Source organism: Genypterus blacodes, unplaced genomic scaffold (genome assembly GCF_046128005.1).
Source record: "Genypterus blacodes isolate CSIRO-AG114 ecotype Tasmania unplaced genomic scaffold, CSIRO-AGI_Gbla_v1 ptg000251l_1, whole genome shotgun sequence".
NCBI lineage: Eukaryota > Metazoa > Chordata > Actinopteri > Ophidiiformes > Ophidiidae > Genypterus > Genypterus blacodes.
The window spans coordinates 80,001-102,184 of record NW_027467047.1 but is presented as its reverse complement, the minus strand read 5'-3'; the positions used below and the strand labels follow the sequence as shown (position 1 = coordinate 102,184).

The window sequence follows — 22,184 nt, the reverse complement described above, 5'->3', positions numbered from 1 at the left end:
TGCACACACGCACACACACATTGTATTCTTGCAGACCAAAATCTTATTGCTCCTTCAAATGTGTCTCCAGAGTTCCTTCCCTTGCAGATTGATCCTGGTTGATCTCATCTCAGTCCTGATGCTGCTGAGACGGAGCACACATGTACGAGTGTTGCTGACCCTTGACCTCCTGTCTGAGTCTGGACCCTCTGCAGGTGCGTCAGTGATCGCGCCTCTGCAGACAGGGGGCGCTGTCGGGCCCGTCAGCTACCTTCAAATGTACACGCGAAGAAGAAGAAGCAGCGAGCCAATGCGAGATCAGCAGGTGTTGTGTCGAGCGCATGCGCAGTGCTGGTACAATAATGTAGCGTTGTGCAGCCCCTGGTTCGTGTCTCCAGCTGTAGCTCCCGTGGCGCTGCGTCCTCCGGCCCGCACGGAGCCCCGCGTGTCGGCCTTGATGGAGGAGCCCGGAGATGCGGTGAGTGTCGCGGCTCGTTCGGCTCTTTAGTTCCGCTCGGCGCTGCAAGTGAAGCTCGGTTTGTCTGAGCTGCAGCCGCAGACTGGCAGAGGCCGGACCCGGAGCTCCGTGCAGCTGCTGGTCCCGTTAACCCCTCACGCTCTGACAGGTACATCTGGTTCTACTGAGCCCAGATCACGTGACCTCTGCACCTTCAGGCCCGTGAGGACAGCTGTCTCCAGCTGAGGAGCAGTGGACCTGCTGGTTCTGTTGCTCTTCTCCATGTTGGGCCTCATGGTTCTGGTGATGAATGAAACCACAGACCATGGACCACCTGATACCTGCCAACCACTGTCCTGTAACCTTTGACCTGTGAGGTATCTGTGGATCTACTGTCTGACCTGTCTGACCTCTCTGACCCGTCTGACCCCCCAGGCAGAGCATCCCTCCAGGAAACGCGGTGACTCCTCTGGGATGTTGGACGCCCCGGATGAGGAGCGGAGCAGCTGCAGCGAGGAGTCCAGCGTGGCCAGTGGATGCTCCACCCCCGAGGACAGCGAGGAGGAGGAGTTTAGCGGAGTGATGGCAGCAGGGGTGGGCGTGTCTCAACTCGGCCCCTCCTCCGCTTCTCTGATGCTCATCAAGACAAACGGACAGCTGTACACCTACCCTGACGGCAAAGCAGGCATGGGTCAGTGTGTGTGTGTGTGTGTGTGTGTGTGTGTGTGTGTGTGTGTGTGTGTGTGTGTGTGTGTGTGTGTGTGTGTGTGTGTGTGTGTGTGTGTGTGTGTGTGTGTGTGTGATCTTCATATGTATTCACTATTTTCCACTTCATTCCTACCTGCATACCTGTGGCTCCTTCACAATAAAAGCCTCCTCGCAGCCCCTCCCTCCCTGGTTTCCTGTGCTGTCTGTGTGTTGTCTCAGATGAAGACAGGTCTTAGTCTGATGTGTCTCTGTGTCTCAGCGACCTGTGAGATGTGTGGGATGGTTGGTGTGAGAGACGCTTTCTACAGTAAGACCAAGCGCTTCTGCAGTGTCTCCTGCTCCAGGAGCTTCTCGTCCAACTCCAAGAAGGCCAGCATCCTCGCCAGACTGCAGGTAGGACACAGCAAGGGGGCCTTCGTCCTCCGCTGTCTCTTAAAGGGGAGGTTAAGCCTGTCTGTCTGTCTCTGTCTCTTAAAGGGGAAGCTTGTCTCTGTCTCTGTCTTAAAGGGGAAGCCTGTCTCTGTCTCTGTCTCTTAAAGGGGAAGCCTGTCTCTGTCTCTGTCTCTTAAAGGGGAAGCCTGTCTCTGTCTCTGTCTCTTAAAGGGGAAGCCTGTCTCTGTCTCTGTCTCTTAAAGGGGAAGCCTGTCTCTGTCTCTGTCTCTTAAAGGGGAAGCCTGTCTCTGTCTCTGTCTCTTAAAGGGGAAGCCTGTCTCTGTCTCTTAAAGGGGAAGCCTGTCTCTGTCTCTGTCTCTGTCTCTTAAAGGGGAAGCCTGTCTCTGTCTCTGTCTCTGTCTCTTAAAGGGGAAGCCTGTCTCTGTCTCTGTCTCTGTCTCTTAAAGGGGAAGCCTGTCTCTGTCTCTGTCTCTGTCTCTTAAAGGGGAAGCCTGTCTCTGTCTCTGTCTCTTAAAGGGGAAGCCTGTCTCTGTCTCTGTCTCTGTCTCTTAAAGGGGAAGCCTGTCTCTGTCTCTGTCTCTGTCTCTTAAAGGGGAAGCCTGTCTCTGTCTCTGTCTCTGTCTCTGTCTCTTAAAGGGGAAGCCTGTCTCTGTCTCTGTCTCTGTCTCTTAAAGGGGAAGCCTCCCACTAAGAAGGCCAAGGTTTTACACAAACAGCCTCTGATGACCAAACTGTCTCCGTTCTCTCACCACACAAACCAGCAGAGCAACGTGAAGAAGAGCGGTGAGTCTTGAGGACAGACGGGACGCTTAGCCAGGGTTTACCAGGTGTGTCCTTTTGTCCCCACCCATGTTTTGACAAGAAGGTCAGCAGTATTCAAGATACAACATCCCATAATAACACACAAGTCGCCTCTCTGTAGGCCAGTGGGTCAGAGGTCAACAGGACAGACTAAACTCAAAAAGAGGTGCAACAGTTTGGTGTCCCCCCACTCACCTACCAAAAGAAAATGACACTTTGATGGATGCATGGGTCGAACGTTTGTTTGTTTGTTTGTTCGCTGTTAGTTCCTGTAGAGGGTTTTGACTGGGGCCGTTACCTTGGCGATGGAGAGGTGGCAGGAGCGCCCGTCAGCTGCTTCAAACATGTGAGTACCACACACACACACACACACACACTCACTCACTCACTCACTCACTCACTCACTCACTCACTCACTCACTCACTCACACAGTTTTAATGAATAATGAAACTGAATGCATGTTGTTTGTGATGGTTGCTGTGGTCATGTATGTGGTCATGTATGTGGTCATGTATGTGGTCATGTATGTGGTTATGTATGTGGTCATGTATGTGGTCATGTATGTGGTCATGTATGTGGTCATGTTTGTGGTCATGTATGTGGTTATGTATGTGGTCATGTATGTGGTCATGTATGTGGTTATGTAGGTTCCCATGGGGATGTCGTGGGGTGACATCAGCGAGGGCGTTCGGGTGGAAGTCCCAAACACGGACAGTGGACTGCCGATGAAGGTTTACTGGATCGCAGGAATCATCAAACTGTCTGGTAAACACACACGCCCACCACAGGTGAGACACGCCCACCACAGGTTAGACACGCCCACCACAGGTTAGACACGCCACCACAGGTTAGACACGCCCGCCACAGGTTAGATACGCCCACATGAAGTAAATTGCCCATGTCATTTTGGACACGCCCACCAAAATCACTGCTGCATATCTGTGTGTGTGTGTGTGTGTGTGTGTGTGTGTGTGTGTGTGTGTGTGTGTGTGTGTGTGTGTGTGTGTGTGTGTGTGTGTGTGTGTGTGTGTGTGTGTGTGTGTGTGTGTGGGAGGCAGTGGCTCAGTGGGTAGAGCTTCCGCTTGGGAACCGGAGGGTTGCCGGTTCGAGCCCCTGCCGAGGTGCCCCTGAGCAAGGCACCGAACCCACAATTGCTCCCCCCTCTGCTAAGGGTGGTAATGTAATGTAAGTCGCTTTGGATAAAAGCGTCTTCCAAATGATGGTAATGTAACGTAATGTGTGTCTCAGGGTTTAAGGCGTTGCTGAGGTACGAGGGCTTTGACAGCGACGCCAGCAGAGACTTCTGGTTGAACATGTGCGTGCCCGACATCCACCCTGTGGGCTGGTGTGCTGCTGGAGGGAAGCCTCTGCTCCCCCCCCAGAGTGAGACACACACACACACACACACACACTCTCTCACTCACTCACTCACTCATAGCTTTGACCCATTTATTGTGTGTGTGTGTGTGTGTGTGTGTGTGTGTGTCCTCAGCCATCCTGCACAGGTTCACAAACTGGAAAGGTTTTCTGATCAAAAGACTGACAGGATCCAAAACACTGCCCCCAGACTTCTCCTCCAAGGTAACACACACACACACTTTCCTGCCTCCTCCTGTCCTTGCCTACTCTCCTCATTTCCTTTCCTTGTTTTGCCTTATGGCCTCTAATAGTTTCCTCTCCTCCTCCTTGTTTCCTTTGCTCTCCTCCTCTCCTTGTCTCCTCTGCTGTAGGTTCATCACAGCATGCAGTTCCCCTTTAAGAAGCAGATGAGGCTGGAGGTGGTGGATAAGACTCACCTGTGTCGGACTCGAGTGGCTCTGGTGGAGCAGGTGAGCTTAGATAACCTCTCGCCATCCTTCCATCGGGTTGGCGTACGATCCGTCTGTCCCGTGTCCCCGCAGGTGATCGGTGGACGTCTCCGGCTGGTGTACGAGGAGTGTGAGGACGGGACGGATGACTTCTGGTGCCACATGTACAGTCCTCTGATCCACAGCATCGGCTGGTCCCGATCCATCGGACACAGGTTTAAGAGATCAGGTTCGTACTCGCAGTGGCGTGAAGTACCACGTTTGTAAGGTTTGACATTTTAAGATTGTGATCCATCTGTTCCTCTTCATTTCACCTCTGAACCCTTAAATAGGCTCCTAAAGCAGCGTGTCAGTAAATATGTAACTGTATTTGTTCTTGAGTCTCCTGGTGTGAAGCTGCACTGACTGAGCACTTTGTTTGTTTCCAGATGTGTGTAAGAAGCTGGAGGGTCAGGCCGATGCTCCTGGACAGCTGTTTGCCAAGGTGAGAGCAGCACACACACTTCCTCAGACCAGACTGTGCCCTGTTTTCACCACAGGGGGTCAGTACACACACTTCTGTATAGTTCCTCTTGCTCACCCAGCTCACCTCCTGGAGGAGGAATCTCTCCCTCTCCTGAGGTTTCTTCCTACATGAAAGTTTTCTCTGGAGGTTCTCCTGGTCTTCTCAGAGAGCTGTGGGCGGGTGTGGACCTTCCCTCTGAGACTCTGGAGGACCTGACCTGACACGCTGCTGGACTCGGCTGCAGAGTGACGTCTTCATTCCTTTTTCCCGTGCCAGGTAAAGGAGGTGGATCAGAGTGGACCCTGGTTTGAAGATGGGATGAAGCTGGAAGCCATCGACCCTCTGAACCTTTCTGCCATCTGTGTGGCCTCTGTCAGGAAGGTGACCTCCTCATTCGCTCCTCTCTGGGGTCGGCCTGTTAGTCAGGGACGAGTCGCTGTACGTTTACAAATGACCTTGCAGTCAGGCGCGATGACCTCCGTCTTTGCGCCGCCTCCCCTCAGGTGCTGGCGGACGGATTCCTGATGATCGGTATTGACGGTTCTGAGGCGGCGGACGGGTCGGACTGGTTCTGTTATCACTCCACGTCTCCCTCCGTCTTCCCCGCCGGCTTCTGTGAGATCAACCACATCGACCTGACTCCACCCAGAGGTATGATCCTGCTCCTCACGCTGATCCGCTCCACACATTCATGGCTCTGCTTCATCTCCGTGTTGTTTCAGGTTACACTAGTCTTCCTTTCAAATGGTTTGAGTACCTGAAAGAAAGCAAGTCTGTGGCTGCTCCGGTCGGCCTCTTCAATAAGGTCAGAGCTCTAACCCTCACCCAAAGAGACCTACTTTAAGGATTGGAATACACTTTAGCCATGTTAGCATGCTAATGTTGCATCACTGAGTATGACGACCTCTGCTCCGCTTACAGGAAGTCCCTAATCATGGTTTTCGTCCCGGTATGAAGCTGGAGGCCGTAGATCTCATGGAGCCCAGGCTGGTCTGTGTTGCCACGGTAACACGGATAGTTCACAGGTTGCTACGGATACACTTTGATGGCTGGGAGGAGGAGTACGACCAGTGGGTGGACTGTGAGTCTGCTGACCTTTACCCTGTGGGCTGGTGTCAGCTGACAGGGTACCAGCTGCAGCCCCCTGCTTTCAGCGCAGGTACTGCACACACACACACACACACACACACACACACACACACACACACACACACACACACACACACACACACACACACACACACACACACACACACACACACACACACACACACACGTTTTAAAGTGCAAGTGTGTGTTTAATGTGTGTGTGTGTGTTTTTCAGCCTCCAGAGAGCAGCAGTCAGCATCCAGACAGAGAAAGAAATCACAACAGTACAAAGGACAGAAGAAGAGTCTGTTTGATTCTGTACAGATGTTGATGTGAATTCAAACAACTGTTAAGGAAACGCCCTCAAATCTCTCTGTCTGTCTGTCTCTCTCTCTCTCTCTCATTCCCACTCCCTCCTTCTCTCTCTCTCTCCCTCTCTCTCTCTCCCCCCCCCCCCCTCTCTGTCTCTCCCCTTCCCTCTCTGTCTCTCTCTGTCTCTGTCTCTCTGTGTCACTCCCGCTCCTTCTGTGTCTCTCTCTCTCTGTTGTTTCAGAGAGGAAGCTTCCTATTGGCAAGCGGCCTGTCAGTCTGTCCAGCGCCGCGGTAACTGGTGTTCCCAGGAACCTATCTGGAGATGAGAACGAGACCCCGTCTGATTACCCATCACCCCCTTCTCCTGCATCAGCGACTCAGCCCCCCTCAGACTCGGACTCCAAAAACCCTCATGCTGAGGGGTCAGCAGGTAAATCCTTACCCGACCTTTGACCTCAGCTTAAAACAGCTCTGTGTGACCTTTGGTGCCCTCTCGTGTTTTCAGTTGTTTACATTTGAAGTTACTGTCAATGATGAAGTCTTGCTCAGTGATATGATCCTGGTCCCCTCAGTGTGTTTACAGGTTTCTCTGTATGCTCTTTACTCACAGGGTCAGAGGTCAAGGGTGAGAACACAGAGGACAGAGAGTTTTCCTCTGAAAGGACCCAAACAGAGACCAACGGGCCTCCTGGAAACTTCTTTTCCAGACTGGATGCCACCTGTCCGTCTGTGCGTCCCTCTCTGTAGAACGTCCTCCTTCCTTTTCCAAGAACAAATCAATTCTGTGATCTCCAGTCCTTTCCTGATCTCTTGTTCTCCTGGTGAAGCTGGATCTGGATGGACAGGATGGACAGGATGCACTAAAGTTCTGCCTGTGTGATGCTACAAGATCAACCCACAGTCACAGGAATGGAAGACGTGATGATACACAACCAGAAGTTTAGACCTGATGAGGATCTAGTGATGTCCTCCACACATCCCTACGTGTCTGAGACCACGCCACTTCCTGTATGGGTTCTTCGTCTTCGTCTAAAACAGACGTCTGGGTTTGAATCTGTAGTTATGGAGTTGAGATGAACAGGAATCACCAGCATTGTTCCTTATTGGCTCTTTGTCTTTGAACTCATTTGACGAAATCTTCATGTGCTTTGTGAAAGAACCTGAAGTCTTTGGACTGCGTTCACATTCCAGGACAAAGTTTGAAAGTGTTGTTTTCCCGTCATCAGGGAGGTTCTGTCAGCACCTTGTTTGGATCTTCTGTGTTTGTGTGAGCGAGACTGTGCCAACAGGTCTGAGGGTCTGAGGCATAGAGCTAAAGTTATTCATGTTTCTAACATTAATATTTAGACTGCTCCGCTTGGATCAGTAGGACCTGGATCAGTAGGACCTGGATCAGTAGGACCTGGATCAGTAGGACCTGGATCAGTAGGACCTGGATCTGGCCCCTCAGTCCTCTTCAGATAGGAGCTCTACAAACGCGCTACAAACTAGCATCGATGAAACTAGCAGCATCATCCACACTGAACTAATAAAGAGAGAGAGATCATGAGGTCAGACGGAGACAGAGGTGCAGGTTTTGGCTGTTAGATGTTCAGCCTTGATGGAGGTCTGAGTGTTTCCTGAACTGAATCCTGGACCTGGAATGTGAACGTAGCTTTGAGAAGGTTGTTCCTCTGTGTTTGGTGTCTGGAGCTTGATTGATGGCAATAAGATCTCAGTCTGATCCACTAAATATACAGTTTGAGACATCCTCAATGAAAATGATGCATTCAGGGTCCAGAGGATCTCTAAGCATTCTGTCTGCTCAGTTGGGCCTGAAAGAAGAAACTTGTGTGGTAAACATATTTATTATAACAGTTTAAATGTCTTTTATGAAAAACTCATTTCCATAGTAACAAAGTGAGCGTGACTCAAAGCCTCGTCCATATTTCTGAAATCTTTTACTTTTATACACTCAATATTCAGAGTAAAGTGGTGACTGTCAGAGTGGAAATGTAAAGAAGAAGATAAACTGTGTATAAATGTTGATGTTTGAGCTTAGATACGTTTCAATAAATAAAGAATCAAATCGTTCTGTTGACATGAATCCAACGCAGTATGCTAATAAAATACTTTATATTCAGAGTCAAACTAAAGATCACAAACAGCTGAGCAATAAGATGAAAGAATTATGGCCAACAGGAATTAAATAATATAACATTATGGATGAAAAATGCATTTTATAGATTTATTGAAAGCACTTTACAGGAAAGAGAATAAAAATAAGATTACAAACAAAATATTTCCAGTTTTTTTCTAAACCTCATACTCATGAAATCAGCAGCTGAAGCTCCGCCCACCTCCTGGTTGCCATTTAGTTCTTGTTGAACTCCGCCGGGCTCGTCTGGGCTCTCGTGCAGACTGGTCTTTGTTTCTGCTCAGTGGGAGTGTGATAAAACGGCGAAGGATTCAGAAACTGTGAGATTAATAATAAGTGTGTGTGTGTGTGTTGTTGGTGTTTTTGTACCTTTTTGTACCTGGATCCTCAGTCACTCACTCTGTGCTCACTCTGTGCTGTTGCGGTGCTTTGTGTGTGTTAACGTGTTTGTGTTCAGACTGTGACCAACTGTGAAAACGTAATCTTGTATTCTGTGAGCGAGGATCGTCACTTTGTCTTTGTGTCCTGAAAACAACCGTACGGTTTGTGTAATGAGTGTGTGAGCACTGCGCTGTTCTGCCAGATCATCTTTGATCCGTGTTTGGACTTCCTGCTGTGACCCCAATTTTTGAACAGAACATTGATTTGTTGGTCAAACTACTGTGCATAAAAGAGTTTTGATTGAAATGTGAGGGTAACACACACACACACACACACACACACACACACACACACACACACACACACACACACACACACACTCGGGCCGCTGGTGTGTGACACATTAGGGACGTCATGGTTCCTCTGTGTGTGTGTAGATGTCCTCCTCCTCCTCTTCAGGTCTGCAGGTCTCTGATGGACCCTGATGGATCCATGATCAGGTGTTAGAGCCTCTAAAGCTCCTCTACATGGAGACAGAAGCTTAGTTACACGCTCATATGGTGACCTCTGACCTTTGACCCTGAACCCTCTGTAAGTTGTCATCCTATAGTAACTTCCGGGTGCCTTCTCTAGTCCGTCTGCAGTGTGTGTGTGTGTGTGTGTGTGTGTGTGGGTTTTCCCTGTAAATGAAACAGATCTGTAAACGTGGTGATGTCATCCTGTTCTTTTTTAATACATTCTGCACTTTTTGGCAGCATGATTGTGCAGATTTGATGACATTTAAGTGTAAAATATCACACACGACATTTTTATACGCAATAAAATAATTATGCAGAAACTCTTGTTTGGTAAATAATTCCTTTTCGAAGAGATTGTGTGTGTGTGTGTGTGTGTGTGTGTGCTTGTGTTCTACTTTTCCAGGTTGGTGTCTGCAGGGGAGCCATCACTCACTGCCGGAGGGGGAGGGGCTAAGTTAGCAGCCTTTTGTTCTTGTTTTGATAGCGAACACAACAACAGGAAGTGACACACAGAATGTTCTAACCATCAGACTTTATTGGGAAGTGCACATGGTTGATTGAAGGTAATGACTAAGTTAGAGGGTGGATCGTGTACTGGGGGGGTTTGTGGTGGGGTGGGGGGCGGGGGGGTGGGGGAGGGGGGGGTGGTGTCAGGTGTTGTTTGGAGGTGATTGGTCAGTTTACTCGTACAGGAAGGGCTGGGAGCAGAGTGTGTAGTTGGCGAACTCCTCTGCCTTGAACCACAGGTCCACCTCTTTCTTAGCATTTTCCAGGGTGTCGCTGCCGTGGATGATGTTCCTGTCAGAGGAGGAAGGGGAGGAGTTACAGCCTCAAACATTTTATCATGGTGTGTGAGTGTGTGTGTGTGTGTGTGTGCGCCTCTCTCCTGACCTGCCGATGTTGATGCACAGGTCTCCACGCACGCTGCCGGGTTTGGAGTCGGCTGGGTTTGTCTCGCCCAGCATCATCCTGGTCAGCTTCACGGCGCTCTGACCCTCCCACACCTGAACAACAAGCCAAGCAACGCATCACAACACTGTCTCACTCCATCCATCAAGACGTGATTCAGAGGGGTGTGTGTGTGTGTGTGTGTGTGTGTGTTACCATGGCCAGGACGGGTCCGGAGGACATGTACTTGCAGAGTCCAGCATAGAAAGGCATGTCCTTCAGGTCCAGGTAGTGCTGCTTCATGTGGTCCTCAGAGGCCTAAACACACACACACACACACACACACACACACACACACAAGTGACAGCATCGCAACGTTAATAAATAAACTTCCTTTTTTTCAGTCTGATCAATACTTAGGATCATTATTGTTCAGGTGTGGGTGTGGCCTGTCGTCATGGCTACCTGAATGAATTTAGCAGCAACCAGCTTGAAACCTCTCTGCTCGAAACGCTTGATGATTTCACCGCACAGACCGCGCTGCACGCCATCAGGCTTCACGGCTACGAAGGTACGCTCCATGTCTGCAGACAGACAGACAGACAGACAGATGGAGAGACCGACAGACAGACAGACAGATAGGGAATGAATGAATTCATTTATTAAAAATACAATTCACAAAGGTTTAAACTGCTCTGAAACATTCGATCCAAAGTTTATCACCAAAAATGATTATGTCTTGTTTCCTAGCAACAAAAACTGAAATTAATTTCAAACCTTTCCAACATTTTTAAACACTTTCTGATTCTTTCTTGGGAGGTTCAGATGTTTGCCTGCACAGCGTGTCAGAGCGTAGGACAGCTGTGTGTGTGTGTGTGTGTGTGTGTGTGCGTGTGTGAGTGTGTGAGTGTGTGTGTGATGGAATGTGTGTCAGATAGCACGCCCCTCCTCCCCCCTTGGCTAACAGGTGCAGGTCAGCGGGACAAAGCGTGTTTTATATTTAGCCAGGCTGGATTATCCGGCCTGACACCTTCAGCATATCAACATGTTTTCCAAAGCGGTCAGAAGCTTTGCATTGAAGTTTGAAAATAGTAGGCTAGGCTAGCAGTTAGGCTAGCAGCTAGGCTAGCAGTTAGGCTAGCAGTTTCCCTCTGCTTTCAGGTTTTGTGCTAAGCTACGCGAGCAGTTTAAATGTCAAGATCATTTTCTTCTTTGCCAGACTGAAGGAATCAACCAGTTGCAGTGATTGGCTGTTAAAGCAGCAGCAGCCTCACACACACACACACACACACGTGACAGCAGACAATTCACTCATAGATCCATTTGCAATGCAGATGAAGGTGAAGGTGTTTATGAGAGACGTGTGCAGATAATGCATGATGAAGGTGAGAGCTTTAATCTGATGCTCAAGAGAAAGTGTGTGTGTGTGTCTGTATGTGTCTGTGTGTGTGTGTGTGTGTGTGTATCTACCTTAGTTTGGGGAGTTGAGGTCTTGCGAAGTTGAGCAACGAGTGGCAGGGCTGCGATAACCGAGGCCGAACAGACGGCACAGCACACTATTTAAGGGGTCCCGAGGGGGGTGGGGTCCAAACCTTACACTGCGTGTGTGTGTGTGTGTGTGTGTGTGTGTGTTTGTTCAGCACTTTTTTCTGCAGTGCATCAGTTTGCTGCTTTCTTCTGACATCTGAGCTTCTCCTCAGTATATTTGCACATTCAGGGCCTTAACTTGTCTCTGTACCAGGATGTTACTGTTAAAACACTGTGTGTGTGTGTGTGTGTGTGTGTGTGTGTGTGTGTGTGTGTGTGTGTGTGTGTGTGTGTGTGTGTCACTCAGGTCCTCATAAGGATAAGGATATAGGAGGTTTCTGTGTTTCCATGTGAAGATTCAGATTCTTTATATTTATATTATTTCTTTCATGCAATTCACGATGAAATCCATTGCAATTGAAAATTTCTTGCCCCCCCCCTTACACATCACACACACACACACACACATGCTTACAGAGGGTGTGCAGGGCATGTGTCTGTGCGTGTGTGTGAGAGAGATTGCATATGGCATATAGCAGTTCATCTCAAATTTCCCTCAGTAAGCTTTTATATTTATATATGTGTGTGTCTGTGTGTGTCTGTGTGTGTCTGTGTGTGTCTCTGTGTGTGTGTGTACATGTGTTCCTTTTCTGGCTGAGCTCCAGCCAATGCCAAATGTATGTGCAGCCTGTTGACTCCGTCTGTCTGTCTGTGGTCCTGTCTGTTAGCGGCTCTGCTCGGCCTGATGATGATGAAGAGCCACACCACCTTCCACTGCCAAAGTCTAGTGGGCGTGGCTCATTCCTCATGGATAAATCGGTCGACTGTAAACAAACTTGGACATGTGACCTCACTGTTGCCACGGCGAGGCTGATGACCTCCACCCTAATGGACCTACCTGGTGGAGGTCTGTCTATGTCTCCTCTTCTCTTCTTCCCTTTGTTCTGCAGTCATCTTCCTCCCTCATCACAGACATGCTGACTCATCACAACACTGGGAGACTTTCATGTTTCAGTGGAGAATCAAAGATCTACGTCTTAAAGCTTCTCCCCCCTCCCTGACTCCCAATACGTTCCAGAGGTCACCCACAGAGGTCACACACAGAGGTCACACACAGAGGTCACACACAGAGGTCACCCACAGAGGTCACACACGCCACTTAGGCCTGGCCCGTGTCATCTTCTGCGTTGATGGGCGTCTTTCCTCAGCTGTATTCTCGGTCATTGAATCCTCATGAAGCCTCATTGGATATTTTGACAGAAAAGGTGAATTCCTTATTCTCCCACACTTTGGAGTCTCTTGCTCCTCTAAAGGTCTCACAAGGACGAATTGACTTCTCTAAAGCAGACCTGCAGACGATCAGAGCGGTCTGACCAAGCCTGCAGACATCACTCACTATGAGGGTTAGGGTTAGAGTCTGTCCTGTACCCTAAACCTCTGCTACCTTAGACCAGACAGTCTGAATAATTACAGATCCATTTCTAATCTTCCTTTCCTCCTGGTCAACCCTGATGAGATGAACCCTGATCAAAGCCTCTCCTCTCTGGTTCTTTGCTCTGGTCCTCTGCAGCCTTGGACACCGTGGACTCCAGGGTTTGACTTGATGGTCGAGAGAACACATTGGCATTCGTGGTCTCAAACTTTCCTGGTTGAAATCTTTAAATAAGTTTTATTTCATGATACCAATTCCCCTCGCTACCCTGTAAAGTTTGGCGTTCCACAGGGTTCTGTATTGGGCCCATTACTCTTGAGTGCGGGGCTCACAGGTCAGCTGTTTTTCAGCTCTGTGGCTCCTGAGCCCAGAGGGACCCGGGGCTCTGTGGATCCCTCTGCCATCTGTGTGTGTGTGTGTGTGTGTGTGTGTGTGTGTGTGTGTGTGTGTGTGTGTGTGTGTGTGTGACATTGGACACTTCACACACAGATCAGATCTTCTGACCTGTTTGACCTGAACGTCATTGTTCATCCTCGCTGTTTGATCGCCCCTTTCTCTCTCTCCTGCAGCTGCTAGTTTTTCTGTATTATTTATTGTTTCTGGAAAATACTGGATTGATTGATTGATTGATTGATTGATTGATTGATTGATTAATTGATTGATTGAAACGCACAGACTTCAGACTTCCTGGTTTCCTCTAGAGAGATGCGTTGATTTCATAGTGCAGTTGTGCAAATTCATTTTAGTGCAGTGTGTTGGACTTTTGGATTTCAGATGTTTCAGGTTGTTCTGGCCTCTGTAGAGATGGAATCCTCTTCATCAGCTGGGACCTCGTGTGTCTGCTCACACAGCCATGTCAGCACTGACTGGGTCAGAAGTTAAACTTAGATTCTCTGCTTTGCACTCGTCACCCCCTCGCTCCCTCGCCCCCTCGCCCCCTCGCCCCCTCGCCCCCTCGCTCCCTCGCTCCCTCGCCCCCTCGCCCCCTGGCTCCCTCACCCCCTGGCTCCAACATGTCACCTGACAGGCTTGTGTATTGTTATTAAGGTGTTTCTTTGTTTCAGTCGGTCAGTCGTTGTTTGCACTGTTGACTCAGAGCAAGAGGGTTGCGGGTTTGAATCCCTGTGCTGACGCTACTTGTTCTGCCTTGGTGGAGGTGTGAGCTCTTTGTTCAGTTTGTCTGCAGACAGGTGGTGGATCTCTTCCAAACACACTGTGCTCAAAGACCAGAGCTCATACCCCCACCTAGGCCCACAAGGCGTACCAATTATCAATGGCAACTCTACAATTGATAAATAAAGGTACAGCTGCAACTTTGAAGCTTCTTCCTTTGACAATGGCGTTGAATCAATCTATGTAGAGGATGTGCTGATTCCTGTTCTGGCTTTAAAGGATCAATGACTCACTTTGTAATCTGTCTGTATCTAAATTTTATCTCTACATCTCTAAAATGCTCCAGATACCAAGATACCAAATGTTGTAGTGTCACAGAGCAGAGAGAACAAAGTGTAAAGATGACGTTATTGCTCAGATTGTGGCTGAATGTTTACATTTACACACAGACGGGTTACAGGTGCAAAAAACTCCGGAGCTACTTTGAGTCTAAAGTTTTATTTTTCTTAAAAATTACTCCAACAGGCTCTGCATACGTGAGAGTGTGTGTGTGTGTGTGTGTGTGTGTGTGTGTGTATGTGTGTGTAATTTCAGACTGGAAGCCCCCTGGCAGGAGCTGTTTCCATCCCTCTTTAGGAATAAGTTTATATTTAGAGTTGTAGATAAAATGTGGAGTGAAGGTTAAGGTTAGTGAGGCTTAAGCTAATACCCAGTCAGTGTGTGTTTATGGCCTGTTTGCATTCCTGCTTGTGTGTACGTGCATGAGTTAGTTTAAGGTCTTATTACACTCGTTATATAAGAGGCCCCCCCCCCCTCATAAAATGGAGTGACATGACCTCTGACCTTTACTCAATCCAGCAAGCACACCGGACAGAGCGGTTCTGTACGGATCAGGTCTGGGCCAAGACATCCCATCAGGATTTTGTAATAAATCCTCAAATTTGTAATCTGTCATTTTTATTCTTCTTAAATATTTTTAATACAATAAAAAACAGTGAAATCATCAGAAGGTGAAATTATCTAAACTCATTGATTACAGAATAAATAAATGATCACAAAAGAACAATATATTACATCAATAAATGTAGGCCCCGCCCCCTCTCTGGCCTCTGGGCAAATCAAAACATCCATCTGATTTCACCAAAAATAAAGATTCATCAATGTAAACAACCACTTCTGTACCAAAACAAACAAACAGAATCAAACCAAGCTTCAGATAGAAAACAAGAAAACTAAAGTATACAGGAAATGCAACTGTACAACTGGAAATTCACAATCATTCTACTTCCTGTTTGTTATCACTGTACATCACTTCCTCCTTTACAAAAAATGGTTCTTGTTAAATCTGATATTTCTGGTGTTTTTCTTCTCTGCATTCGTACCTAAAATAGAGTTTTCATTCATATTTTATTATTTACACACTTCAGTATGTACACTGATTTTTTTTTCATACAGATGGCCCCGCCCACAAGGCGGCCGCCACCCAGGAAGTCCTGAGAGCCAGTTCAGCTATTGATGATGTCATCTTCACAGGGTTCCATACTGAGACTGAGCTGAGACAATAACCTCCACTCTCTCTCAAACTTCCAGGTAAAAATATTCCCTCCATGAGACTTTTCACAAATTCTGATTTTTTTTCCAGAATTTTCCAGTTTTCATATTTTGTTTATTTTTTTAGGTGTCATGATTACTCTTCAATGTCAATTTTAATTTAAGGAGCAGTTTGTAAATTTGAGAAAGTGACAGAGAAGAAAACTGAGGTCATATCAGGACACGTTAGCTCAGCGGACACTGCTAGCCTAGTTTAGCACAAAAGTCTAATAATCCACAGTCCAACACTTGCATCTGAATCACAACGGGTTTGTATTTCACATACTTGGCATGATTTAGGAGAAATTCCGCCCTTGGCATCTGCACTCTGTCTTCATGCAACTTTGTGATTTTTCTGCAGCGCAGCTCGACTTATTATTGTTCTGGAGCGCAAACAGGAGGGCGTCGGCCTCATCCATCTTTTACAAACAGGACATTCTGGTATAGACTGAAGATTTAAATAAACTTTAAATACTGAAAATGCAGAAACCGACCGAGTGACGAAAACCAAAGAGCTTTATTCCCACGTTTCTAATTCCGTGCCATGTTTTCTAATTCTGCCGTGGTTCTGGGGCTTGTGCCTCTGTGCTAGGGTTAGGGTTAGGGTTAGAGTCTAACCCTAACCCTAACCCTGAGTCACCAGCAGGAGTCGCTGCTGTACTCTGTGATGCCTTTCGTCTCCTGACCTGTCGTCTATTCGCACGGAAGGAATCTGGGAATGAAACTCTTCAGCCCGGAGCTGAAAATTCTGTCCGACAGTCTTTGATATTAAAGATGATAAAGTTAAAAGTAGAATCGATTATATTTCTTATAATTTGATCATCTGTACAAACACACGACAACTCCACTGGAAATCAACGATAGAAGGAAAGCCATAGTAAATAAAACATCTGTGTGTGTGTATATTCGTATGCGTATGTGCATGCGTGTGTGTGTGTGTGTGTGTGTGTGTGCGTGTGCATGCATTTCCACCATCTTGTTTGTGGCCCTGAGCAAAAGGCAAAAGTGCTTTGTTGATAGTTTATTTGACCAATCACCATCCAGCCTGCTGCCCTGTTATTGCCTCCTGGTCCAGCAGCAGCGTGGAGGATGTGGGCGGGATCCAGAGCTGTCAATCACCCATTCAACCAATAGCAGGACCATAGGATCAGGCAATCAGGTCATTTATGGGTGTGTATTCACTATGAAATGATTTTCATAATTTTCCTTTTCCTTTAGTCTTTGAAAAAATATTTAAAACGTAAAAAGCTGCAAAGACAACAAAGATCAGGTCTGATTGAATAAATATTTGCAAACCTTGAAACATTTCAAACAAATGGAATGAAAACATCCAATTATTTAAAAATAAGTTTTTCAAATCTTTGTACATTTTACAGGTTTTCTTGGGTTAAAAAAGTTTTTTTTGACTTGGACGTTTTCCAGAAATAAAGAAAAGGTGAAATATTTCTTCCCTCCCAGATCTTATAACTTTAACTGTTGATAATCTTTTGTAGTTTTATTTAGGACCTTTTTAATTCTTTACTAGAACTTGTTTCTGTTGAAAATTAAAGAACAAGTATTTCTAGAATTCTTGTTGTTTTTGTGGCTAAGATAAAGAATTGATAAGAACCGAGCAGCCCCCCCCCCCCCCATCAGAGCCTCTACAATCGTTTGATCTTAAATATCAGAGATTTATTTTCTGCTTGTCTGTTTTGTTTCAGATCTCACATGTATGAGAAATATTTAAAGAATATTTACAGAATATCTCAGTTCTATATTTTGTACTTTGGATTCTTTTATAAAGAATTTGCTAGAAACAAAAATGGACAAAATTGTTTTTGTTTTTTTTACAGTGCAGCTTTTTAGGTTTCAAATAAAAAACTTCAAATGATACAAAGGAAGTTATCAGAGAAGCCAAATGTGTTTTATCCTCTGGATCTTTGTGTTCTGTGCTGATCAGACCGAGTGAAGTTAAGGATCAGACGGTTCAGCTCATCAATCACCTGGGTTCTGATCCACTTACACATTAATTGTTTCAGGACTTAAATAAAGTTTAGGAGGGAAAGTCAGCAGTGACTTGCACCTTTAGTGGTCTAGAGTCTGGTCCTCATGAGGATCCGGTCCCATCAGGAGTCTGTGACAGCAGAATCACACAGAGTTCTAAAGTTCTAGAAGGTTCTGTGTTCTGTAGAAGACCAGCATCTACACACACACACATCAGTGAGGAAAGTCCAACATCCTCATTGTCCTCCAGAAAACATTTCCCGGTACCCTGAACGCACCACGGCTCAGGTCCATCAGTGCAACGTCCAGAATATAGGAGACAGAAAAGAGCCAGGCGGCGCCGTTTCCAACGACCTCTAACGACTTCAACACTAACTTCCTGTTCTTCTTTAGTGTTTGTCCTGCACGTGGTGGCACTGAGGGGGGGGGGGGGGTCCCTCTAACTCCTCCCACTAAACAAAGGGGTCCAGCACATCAACATCAAACCCAGAACAACACAACTCAATGCTAATGCTAAAGCTAAGAGCTAATGTGAACACTCAGCATGAACATGAAAGATCAAAGCCAACATTAAAGCCTAAATGCTCCAAGCAGGCTCAGCCTTTCAAAATAAAGCGCGGCTATAACTTATCTAAGTGGAAGCAGGGATGTTCAGGAGGAGCTTTGACTCTTAAACGTCTCTCTGCGGTTCTGTTCCACCACACAGAACCACGCTGGGTCCAAACACTAAAGAGGCTTTAACGGACCGTGGGAAACAACGCCGCCCAGAGGCCGTTCAAGGAAACGGACATGTGCAGTGAGGTTCCTTTACATTTCCCAAGCGTTGGGAGGGATTTGTTGATTCCTGGTTGTGTGTAACGTAGCAGCACAATCACACAGGTCAAAGGTCAAAGGCCACTCTAACCCTTGACCACTGATGTAAACTATGAACAGATTGATCGGTGCGGTCCTGCGCTCGCGTTCTGTCTATTATTACCCAAGGATGAAAAAATAGATTCAGACTTTAACTTTGAAACACACAGGAAGTCCCTGACCCGAAGGCGTCCACGTGTTTCCTCACATTATGGCTTTGAGGAACAGAATCCTGTTCCAGCGACTTCACTGCTTCCTGTGACGTCTCAGCAGGTCAGACTCTGATTGGTCCGATGACTGAACTGGCAAGTGAACGCATCGTCCCGGTCTGGAGGTCGCTCTTTAAAATGGTGAAATTGTGTAAAATCGGCATAGTAAAGTTGAAAACCGTCATTTGCGATCCGAACCTATAAAGCTGTGATGTGTTTGTGTGTTTGTGTGTCTGTGTGCGTCAGGGCGGTGCCTCCTTCCTGGCTGATGAGGAAGAGGCGGCTCCACGTTGCAGCGTCTTTTTCCTGAAGGAGTCCATGAAGTCACACAGGTGAGCGTCCAGGTGGCTCAGACACGATCACTGAAGAGACGCTCAGCTTTAGACACCGTTCAACATCGTCGGCCATTTTCTGAAGGTTAACTGAAGGTGGCTGACGTGTCGGAATGTGGATCGCCTGGTTGAAGAGGAAGGTGAATCCAAGAAGGGAATGTCGGTGATCGCAGAAATTTTGAGGTTTGTTAAATGTCTCAGACTCCGCCCAGCTGACTGGCTCCGCCCACCTGTCTGTTTACTCCTTCAGGAGCTCTGAGGTTTGCTGGCAGTGTTTGATGGAGGGATGAAGGTTTGAGGAAGAGTGAGAAGACCACAGAGAGAGAGAATGATGCCCAGAACGAGGGAGGAAGGAGGAGGAGGAGGAGGTCAGTCTCTAGCACCCCTTTGCTGACCTTTCCCCTCTTTTTAAAACAGTTGCTCAAAGTTTCTCTTCACCGATCTGTTCCCCCCTGTTCTTCTCTCTCTTCTCCCTCTCCTCCCTCCCTCCCTCCCTCCCTCCCCCTCTCCTCCCCCCCCTCCCTCCCCCTCTCCTCCCCCCCCCCCCCCTCCCTCCCCCTCTCCTCCCTCTCTACGTGTCTTTGGGCTCCAGTTTGCAGGACATCTCAAACAGGAGGTTCTGGTTGTCGATGACCTGCAGCTGGCGGACGTAGGCCTTCGTCTGCAGGTGGGAGGGGGACGTCTCTGTATCCATGGCTACAACATGGAAGGGGCGGGACAGAAAGAAGTAACAGGATGACATCATCTCTGAGGTTTCACCTCATCACCACCAGAGGGAGTGTGTGTGTGTGTGTGTGTTACCTAGCTGTGTGTGTGTGTGTGTGTGTGTTACCTAGCTGTGTGTGTGTGTGTGTGAGTGTGTGTGTGTGTGTGTGTGTGTGTGTGTTACCTAGCTGTGTTTGTGTGTGTGTGTGTGTGTGTGTGTGTGTGTGTGTGTGTGTGTGTGTGTGTGTGTGTGTGTGTGTGTTACCTAGCTGTGTGTGTGTGTGTGTGTGTGTGTGTGTTACCTAGCTGTGTGCTCCTGTATCTTCTGATGATTCTCACCATCTCAGCCACTTTGTGCTGCAGAGAAGGAGAGGAGACGTCATTATGAGATGAAAACATGTTGCATTGTGGGGGTTCTGCTTTTTGTCACTCACCATCTTCTCAAAGTTCACAAGCTCGCCGTGAAACGTCTTACAGCTCTCATGGAGGAAGGTGAGATCTGAGAGGAAGACAGGAAGTCACCATGTGAGTGTGTATGTATCTGTGTGTGTGTGTGTGTGTTCGTGCATGTGTGTGTGTGTGTGTGTGTGAGTACCTTTGAGCAGCAGTGGTGTGAAGGGGATCAGTGGGGGTCTCAGGGTGGTGATCAGGTCTCTGTATGACTTATGGTTCCTGGAGGGATCCTGGATCACACACACACACACACACACACACACACACACAGCTGCCTCACCTGATCTGCTTTAGTTTCACCAACAAGTGTGTGTGTGTGTGTGTGTGTGTGTGTGTGGTTGTGTGTGTGTGTGTGTGTGTGTGTGTGCTCACTGCGATGCTCTCAAACAGCTGAAACTGCTTCCTGAACTTCCCTGGCAAGCCCTGAAGAGGAAACAGAGAGGAGCGTTCATTTACCACAAACACTGTGTGTGCGTATGTGTGTGTTTGTGCGTGTGTATGCGTGATTGTGCGTGCGTGTTTGTTTGGTGTGTATTTGTGCGTGTGTGTGATGGTGCGTGTGTGCGTGTGTGTGTCTGTGCGTGCGTGCGTGCCTGTGTGTGCGTGTGTGTGTGTGTGTGTGTTGTACCTCCCAGGTGAGTCTGAGTCGACTAACAGCAGGGTTGTCCAAACCCAGAACCACAGCGAGGAAGGAGAGGAGATCCTGCTGCTGCTTACAGCTGAAATACACGCACACACACACACACACACACACAGTGCTGCTTGGGTCTGGTTCTCTCTCTCTCTCTCTTTGTAATAACTCTCTCTGCTCTCCTGGTTGATCTTCTGTGGACTCACAGTGCAGCGATCTTGATGAACTTCCTCAGCAGCTGGATCCTCTTGGGCAGCGATTGACACTGCAGGATCTCCGTGGCGACCCAGTGCTGCACCTCGCTGCAGCGCTGCAGTACCAGCTCCAGGTTGAGGGGGCGCCAGCGGGACTGCTCACCGTGAAACACATAACACACAAACTCCACCTGCAGGAGACCAGAACATGTATGCAGACCCCCTGTTGAAGACCTCCGTGATATAACATCATCCTCATCATCCTCATCCTCATCCATCCTGCTTCCAGCTGAGACCTCTCATGTCCAGCTCACATACATCCTGCTGCCTGTCCATAGCTCGGGCTCACTACTTATCAATCATGAAGCTGTATAAGTAAATGACTCACAGATTGGCTTGATTGATAAGTTGTGACTACTTGTGTTTGGTTTTGTCCTGAGACAGCCTCTGACCTCGTGCACACAGCTGAAGAGTTCCCAGTCGAACGCCACCAGCTGATTGGCCACTTCCTCCGCCGACATGTCGTGTAGTTTGCTGTCGCCCGGCGTCCAGTGGATCTCCTCAGGAAGAGGAAGCTGCAGGTTCCACACATGACATCGATACGTTAACACATCAGCAATATCATCTTCAGTCAACCACAGGCATGTTTGAGATGATGTTACCATGGTGACGGAGGAATTATAAACCATAGAATCAGAATGAGAAGGACTGAATGATCTCCTGAGCTTCAGGTCCTTTGACCTGCTGAGTGATTGATTGATGATCATCCAATCAACGACTCACCAGAGACTCCAGCTCCGAGGGTTCACAGGCGAACAGGTGAGTGTTGACGCCCAGCGTGGTGAAGACGGCCTCATCGCTGGGACGGAACACGGCCTTCTCTGAACACACACACACACACACACTTACAGCACTGTGAAGTGTGTGTGTGTGTGTGTATACTGTAGCAATGTGTGTGAGCGTGTGTGAGACCTCCGGCTGACGTCACGGCGACCAGGATGAGCGTCCCTGGCAGCACCGGCTGCTCCTCGCTGTACTGAAGCTTCTCTCTCACCAGAGCCACGATCTCTCCCACACGACACGACAGGCGGGAGCGGATCGTCACGTACGAGTGATCTGGAGTGTACACCCTGCAGAAGACTGAGACGCACACACGCACGCACGCACACACACACACGCACACACA

General features: G+C 48.0%; 3 protein-coding genes across 6 annotated transcripts in view; 1 reads left to right on the top strand and 2 right to left on the bottom strand.

The window, feature by feature from the left end:
• The first annotated feature begins 148 nt into the window (after window positions 1-148).
• LOC143016900 (MBT domain-containing protein 1-like) lies at window positions 149-9,401 on the top strand. 4 transcript variants are annotated; one of them, XM_076171464.1, is made up of 18 exons: window positions 275-457; window positions 872-1,127; window positions 1,404-1,537; window positions 2,302-2,320; window positions 2,605-2,684; window positions 2,987-3,104; window positions 3,588-3,722; window positions 3,832-3,920; window positions 4,070-4,168; window positions 4,241-4,376; window positions 4,576-4,631; window positions 4,929-5,033; window positions 5,156-5,303; window positions 5,375-5,457; window positions 5,574-5,811; window positions 5,977-6,045; window positions 6,295-6,483; window positions 6,664-9,401. In XM_076171464.1, the coding sequence occupies exons 1-18, from the start codon at window positions 290-292 to the stop codon at window positions 6,798-6,800; spliced, it is 2,259 nt and encodes a 752-aa protein (XP_076027579.1). In that variant the 5' UTR covers window positions 275-289; the 3' UTR covers window positions 6,801-9,401. The 4 variants fall into 4 exon arrangements, with proteins under 4 accessions (XP_076027580.1, XP_076027579.1, XP_076027578.1 ...); XM_076171463.1 differs by having other exon boundaries at window positions 2,299-2,320; XM_076171462.1 differs by having other exon boundaries at window positions 2,212-2,320.
• A 303-nt stretch (window positions 9,402-9,704) lies between these two features.
• On the bottom strand, window positions 9,705-11,511 carry LOC143016906 (nucleoside diphosphate kinase B-like). The gene is made up of 5 exons (XM_076171476.1): window positions 11,448-11,511; window positions 10,443-10,561; window positions 10,194-10,295; window positions 9,981-10,093; window positions 9,705-9,887 (listed from the first exon to the last, which is right to left on the bottom strand). Exons 2-5 carry the CDS (start codon window positions 10,557-10,559, stop codon window positions 9,770-9,772), a joined length of 450 nt encoding a protein of 149 aa, XP_076027591.1. The 5' UTR covers window positions 10,560-10,561; window positions 11,448-11,511; the 3' UTR covers window positions 9,705-9,769.
• An 8,047-nt stretch (window positions 11,512-19,558) lies between these two features.
• rapgefl1 (Rap guanine nucleotide exchange factor (GEF)-like 1) overlaps window positions 19,559-22,184 on the bottom strand; it is a 12,311-nt gene continuing 9,685 nt past the window's right edge. Inside the window, exons 7-16 of the mRNA XM_076171481.1 lie at window positions 21,971-22,138; window positions 21,782-21,879; window positions 21,451-21,573; window positions 21,011-21,189; window positions 20,802-20,892; window positions 20,546-20,596; window positions 20,316-20,403; window positions 20,155-20,219; window positions 20,023-20,077; window positions 19,559-19,711 (exon numbers count right to left, since the gene is read on the bottom strand). Coding sequence (XP_076027596.1) covers window positions 19,587-19,711; window positions 20,023-20,077; window positions 20,155-20,219; window positions 20,316-20,403; window positions 20,546-20,596; window positions 20,802-20,892; window positions 21,011-21,189; window positions 21,451-21,573; window positions 21,782-21,879; window positions 21,971-22,138 — 1,043 coding nt within the window. The 3' untranslated portion in view covers window positions 19,559-19,586. The remainder of the gene's footprint in view (window positions 19,712-20,022; window positions 20,078-20,154; window positions 20,220-20,315; window positions 20,404-20,545; window positions 20,597-20,801; window positions 20,893-21,010; window positions 21,190-21,450; window positions 21,574-21,781; window positions 21,880-21,970; window positions 22,139-22,184) is intronic.

Bases quoted from the DNA above. Each gene is read 5' to 3' on its own strand.
- LOC143016900 (XM_076171462.1), top strand. From the start codon at position 290: ATGCGAGATCAGCAGGTGTTGTGTCGAGCGCATGCGCAGTGCTGGTAC. The intron at 458-871 runs GTGAGTGTCGCG...CTGACCCCCCAG, and splicing joins TGGAGGAGCCCGGAGATGCG to GCAGAGCATCCCTCCAGGAA. The intron at 3,921-4,069 runs GTAACACACACA...CCTCTGCTGTAG, and splicing joins CCCCAGACTTCTCCTCCAAG to GTTCATCACAGCATGCAGTT.
- LOC143016906 (XM_076171476.1), bottom strand. From the start codon at position 10,559: ATGGAGCGTACCTTCGTAGCCGTGAAGCCTGATGGCGTGCAGCGCGGT. The intron at 10,094-10,193 runs GTAACACACACA...CTTGTTGTTCAG, and splicing joins CCGGACCCGTCCTGGCCATG to GTGTGGGAGGGTCAGAGCGC. The intron at 9,888-9,980 runs GTCAGGAGAGAG...CTCCTCTGACAG, and splicing joins CTGTGCATCAACATCGGCAG to GAACATCATCCACGGCAGCG.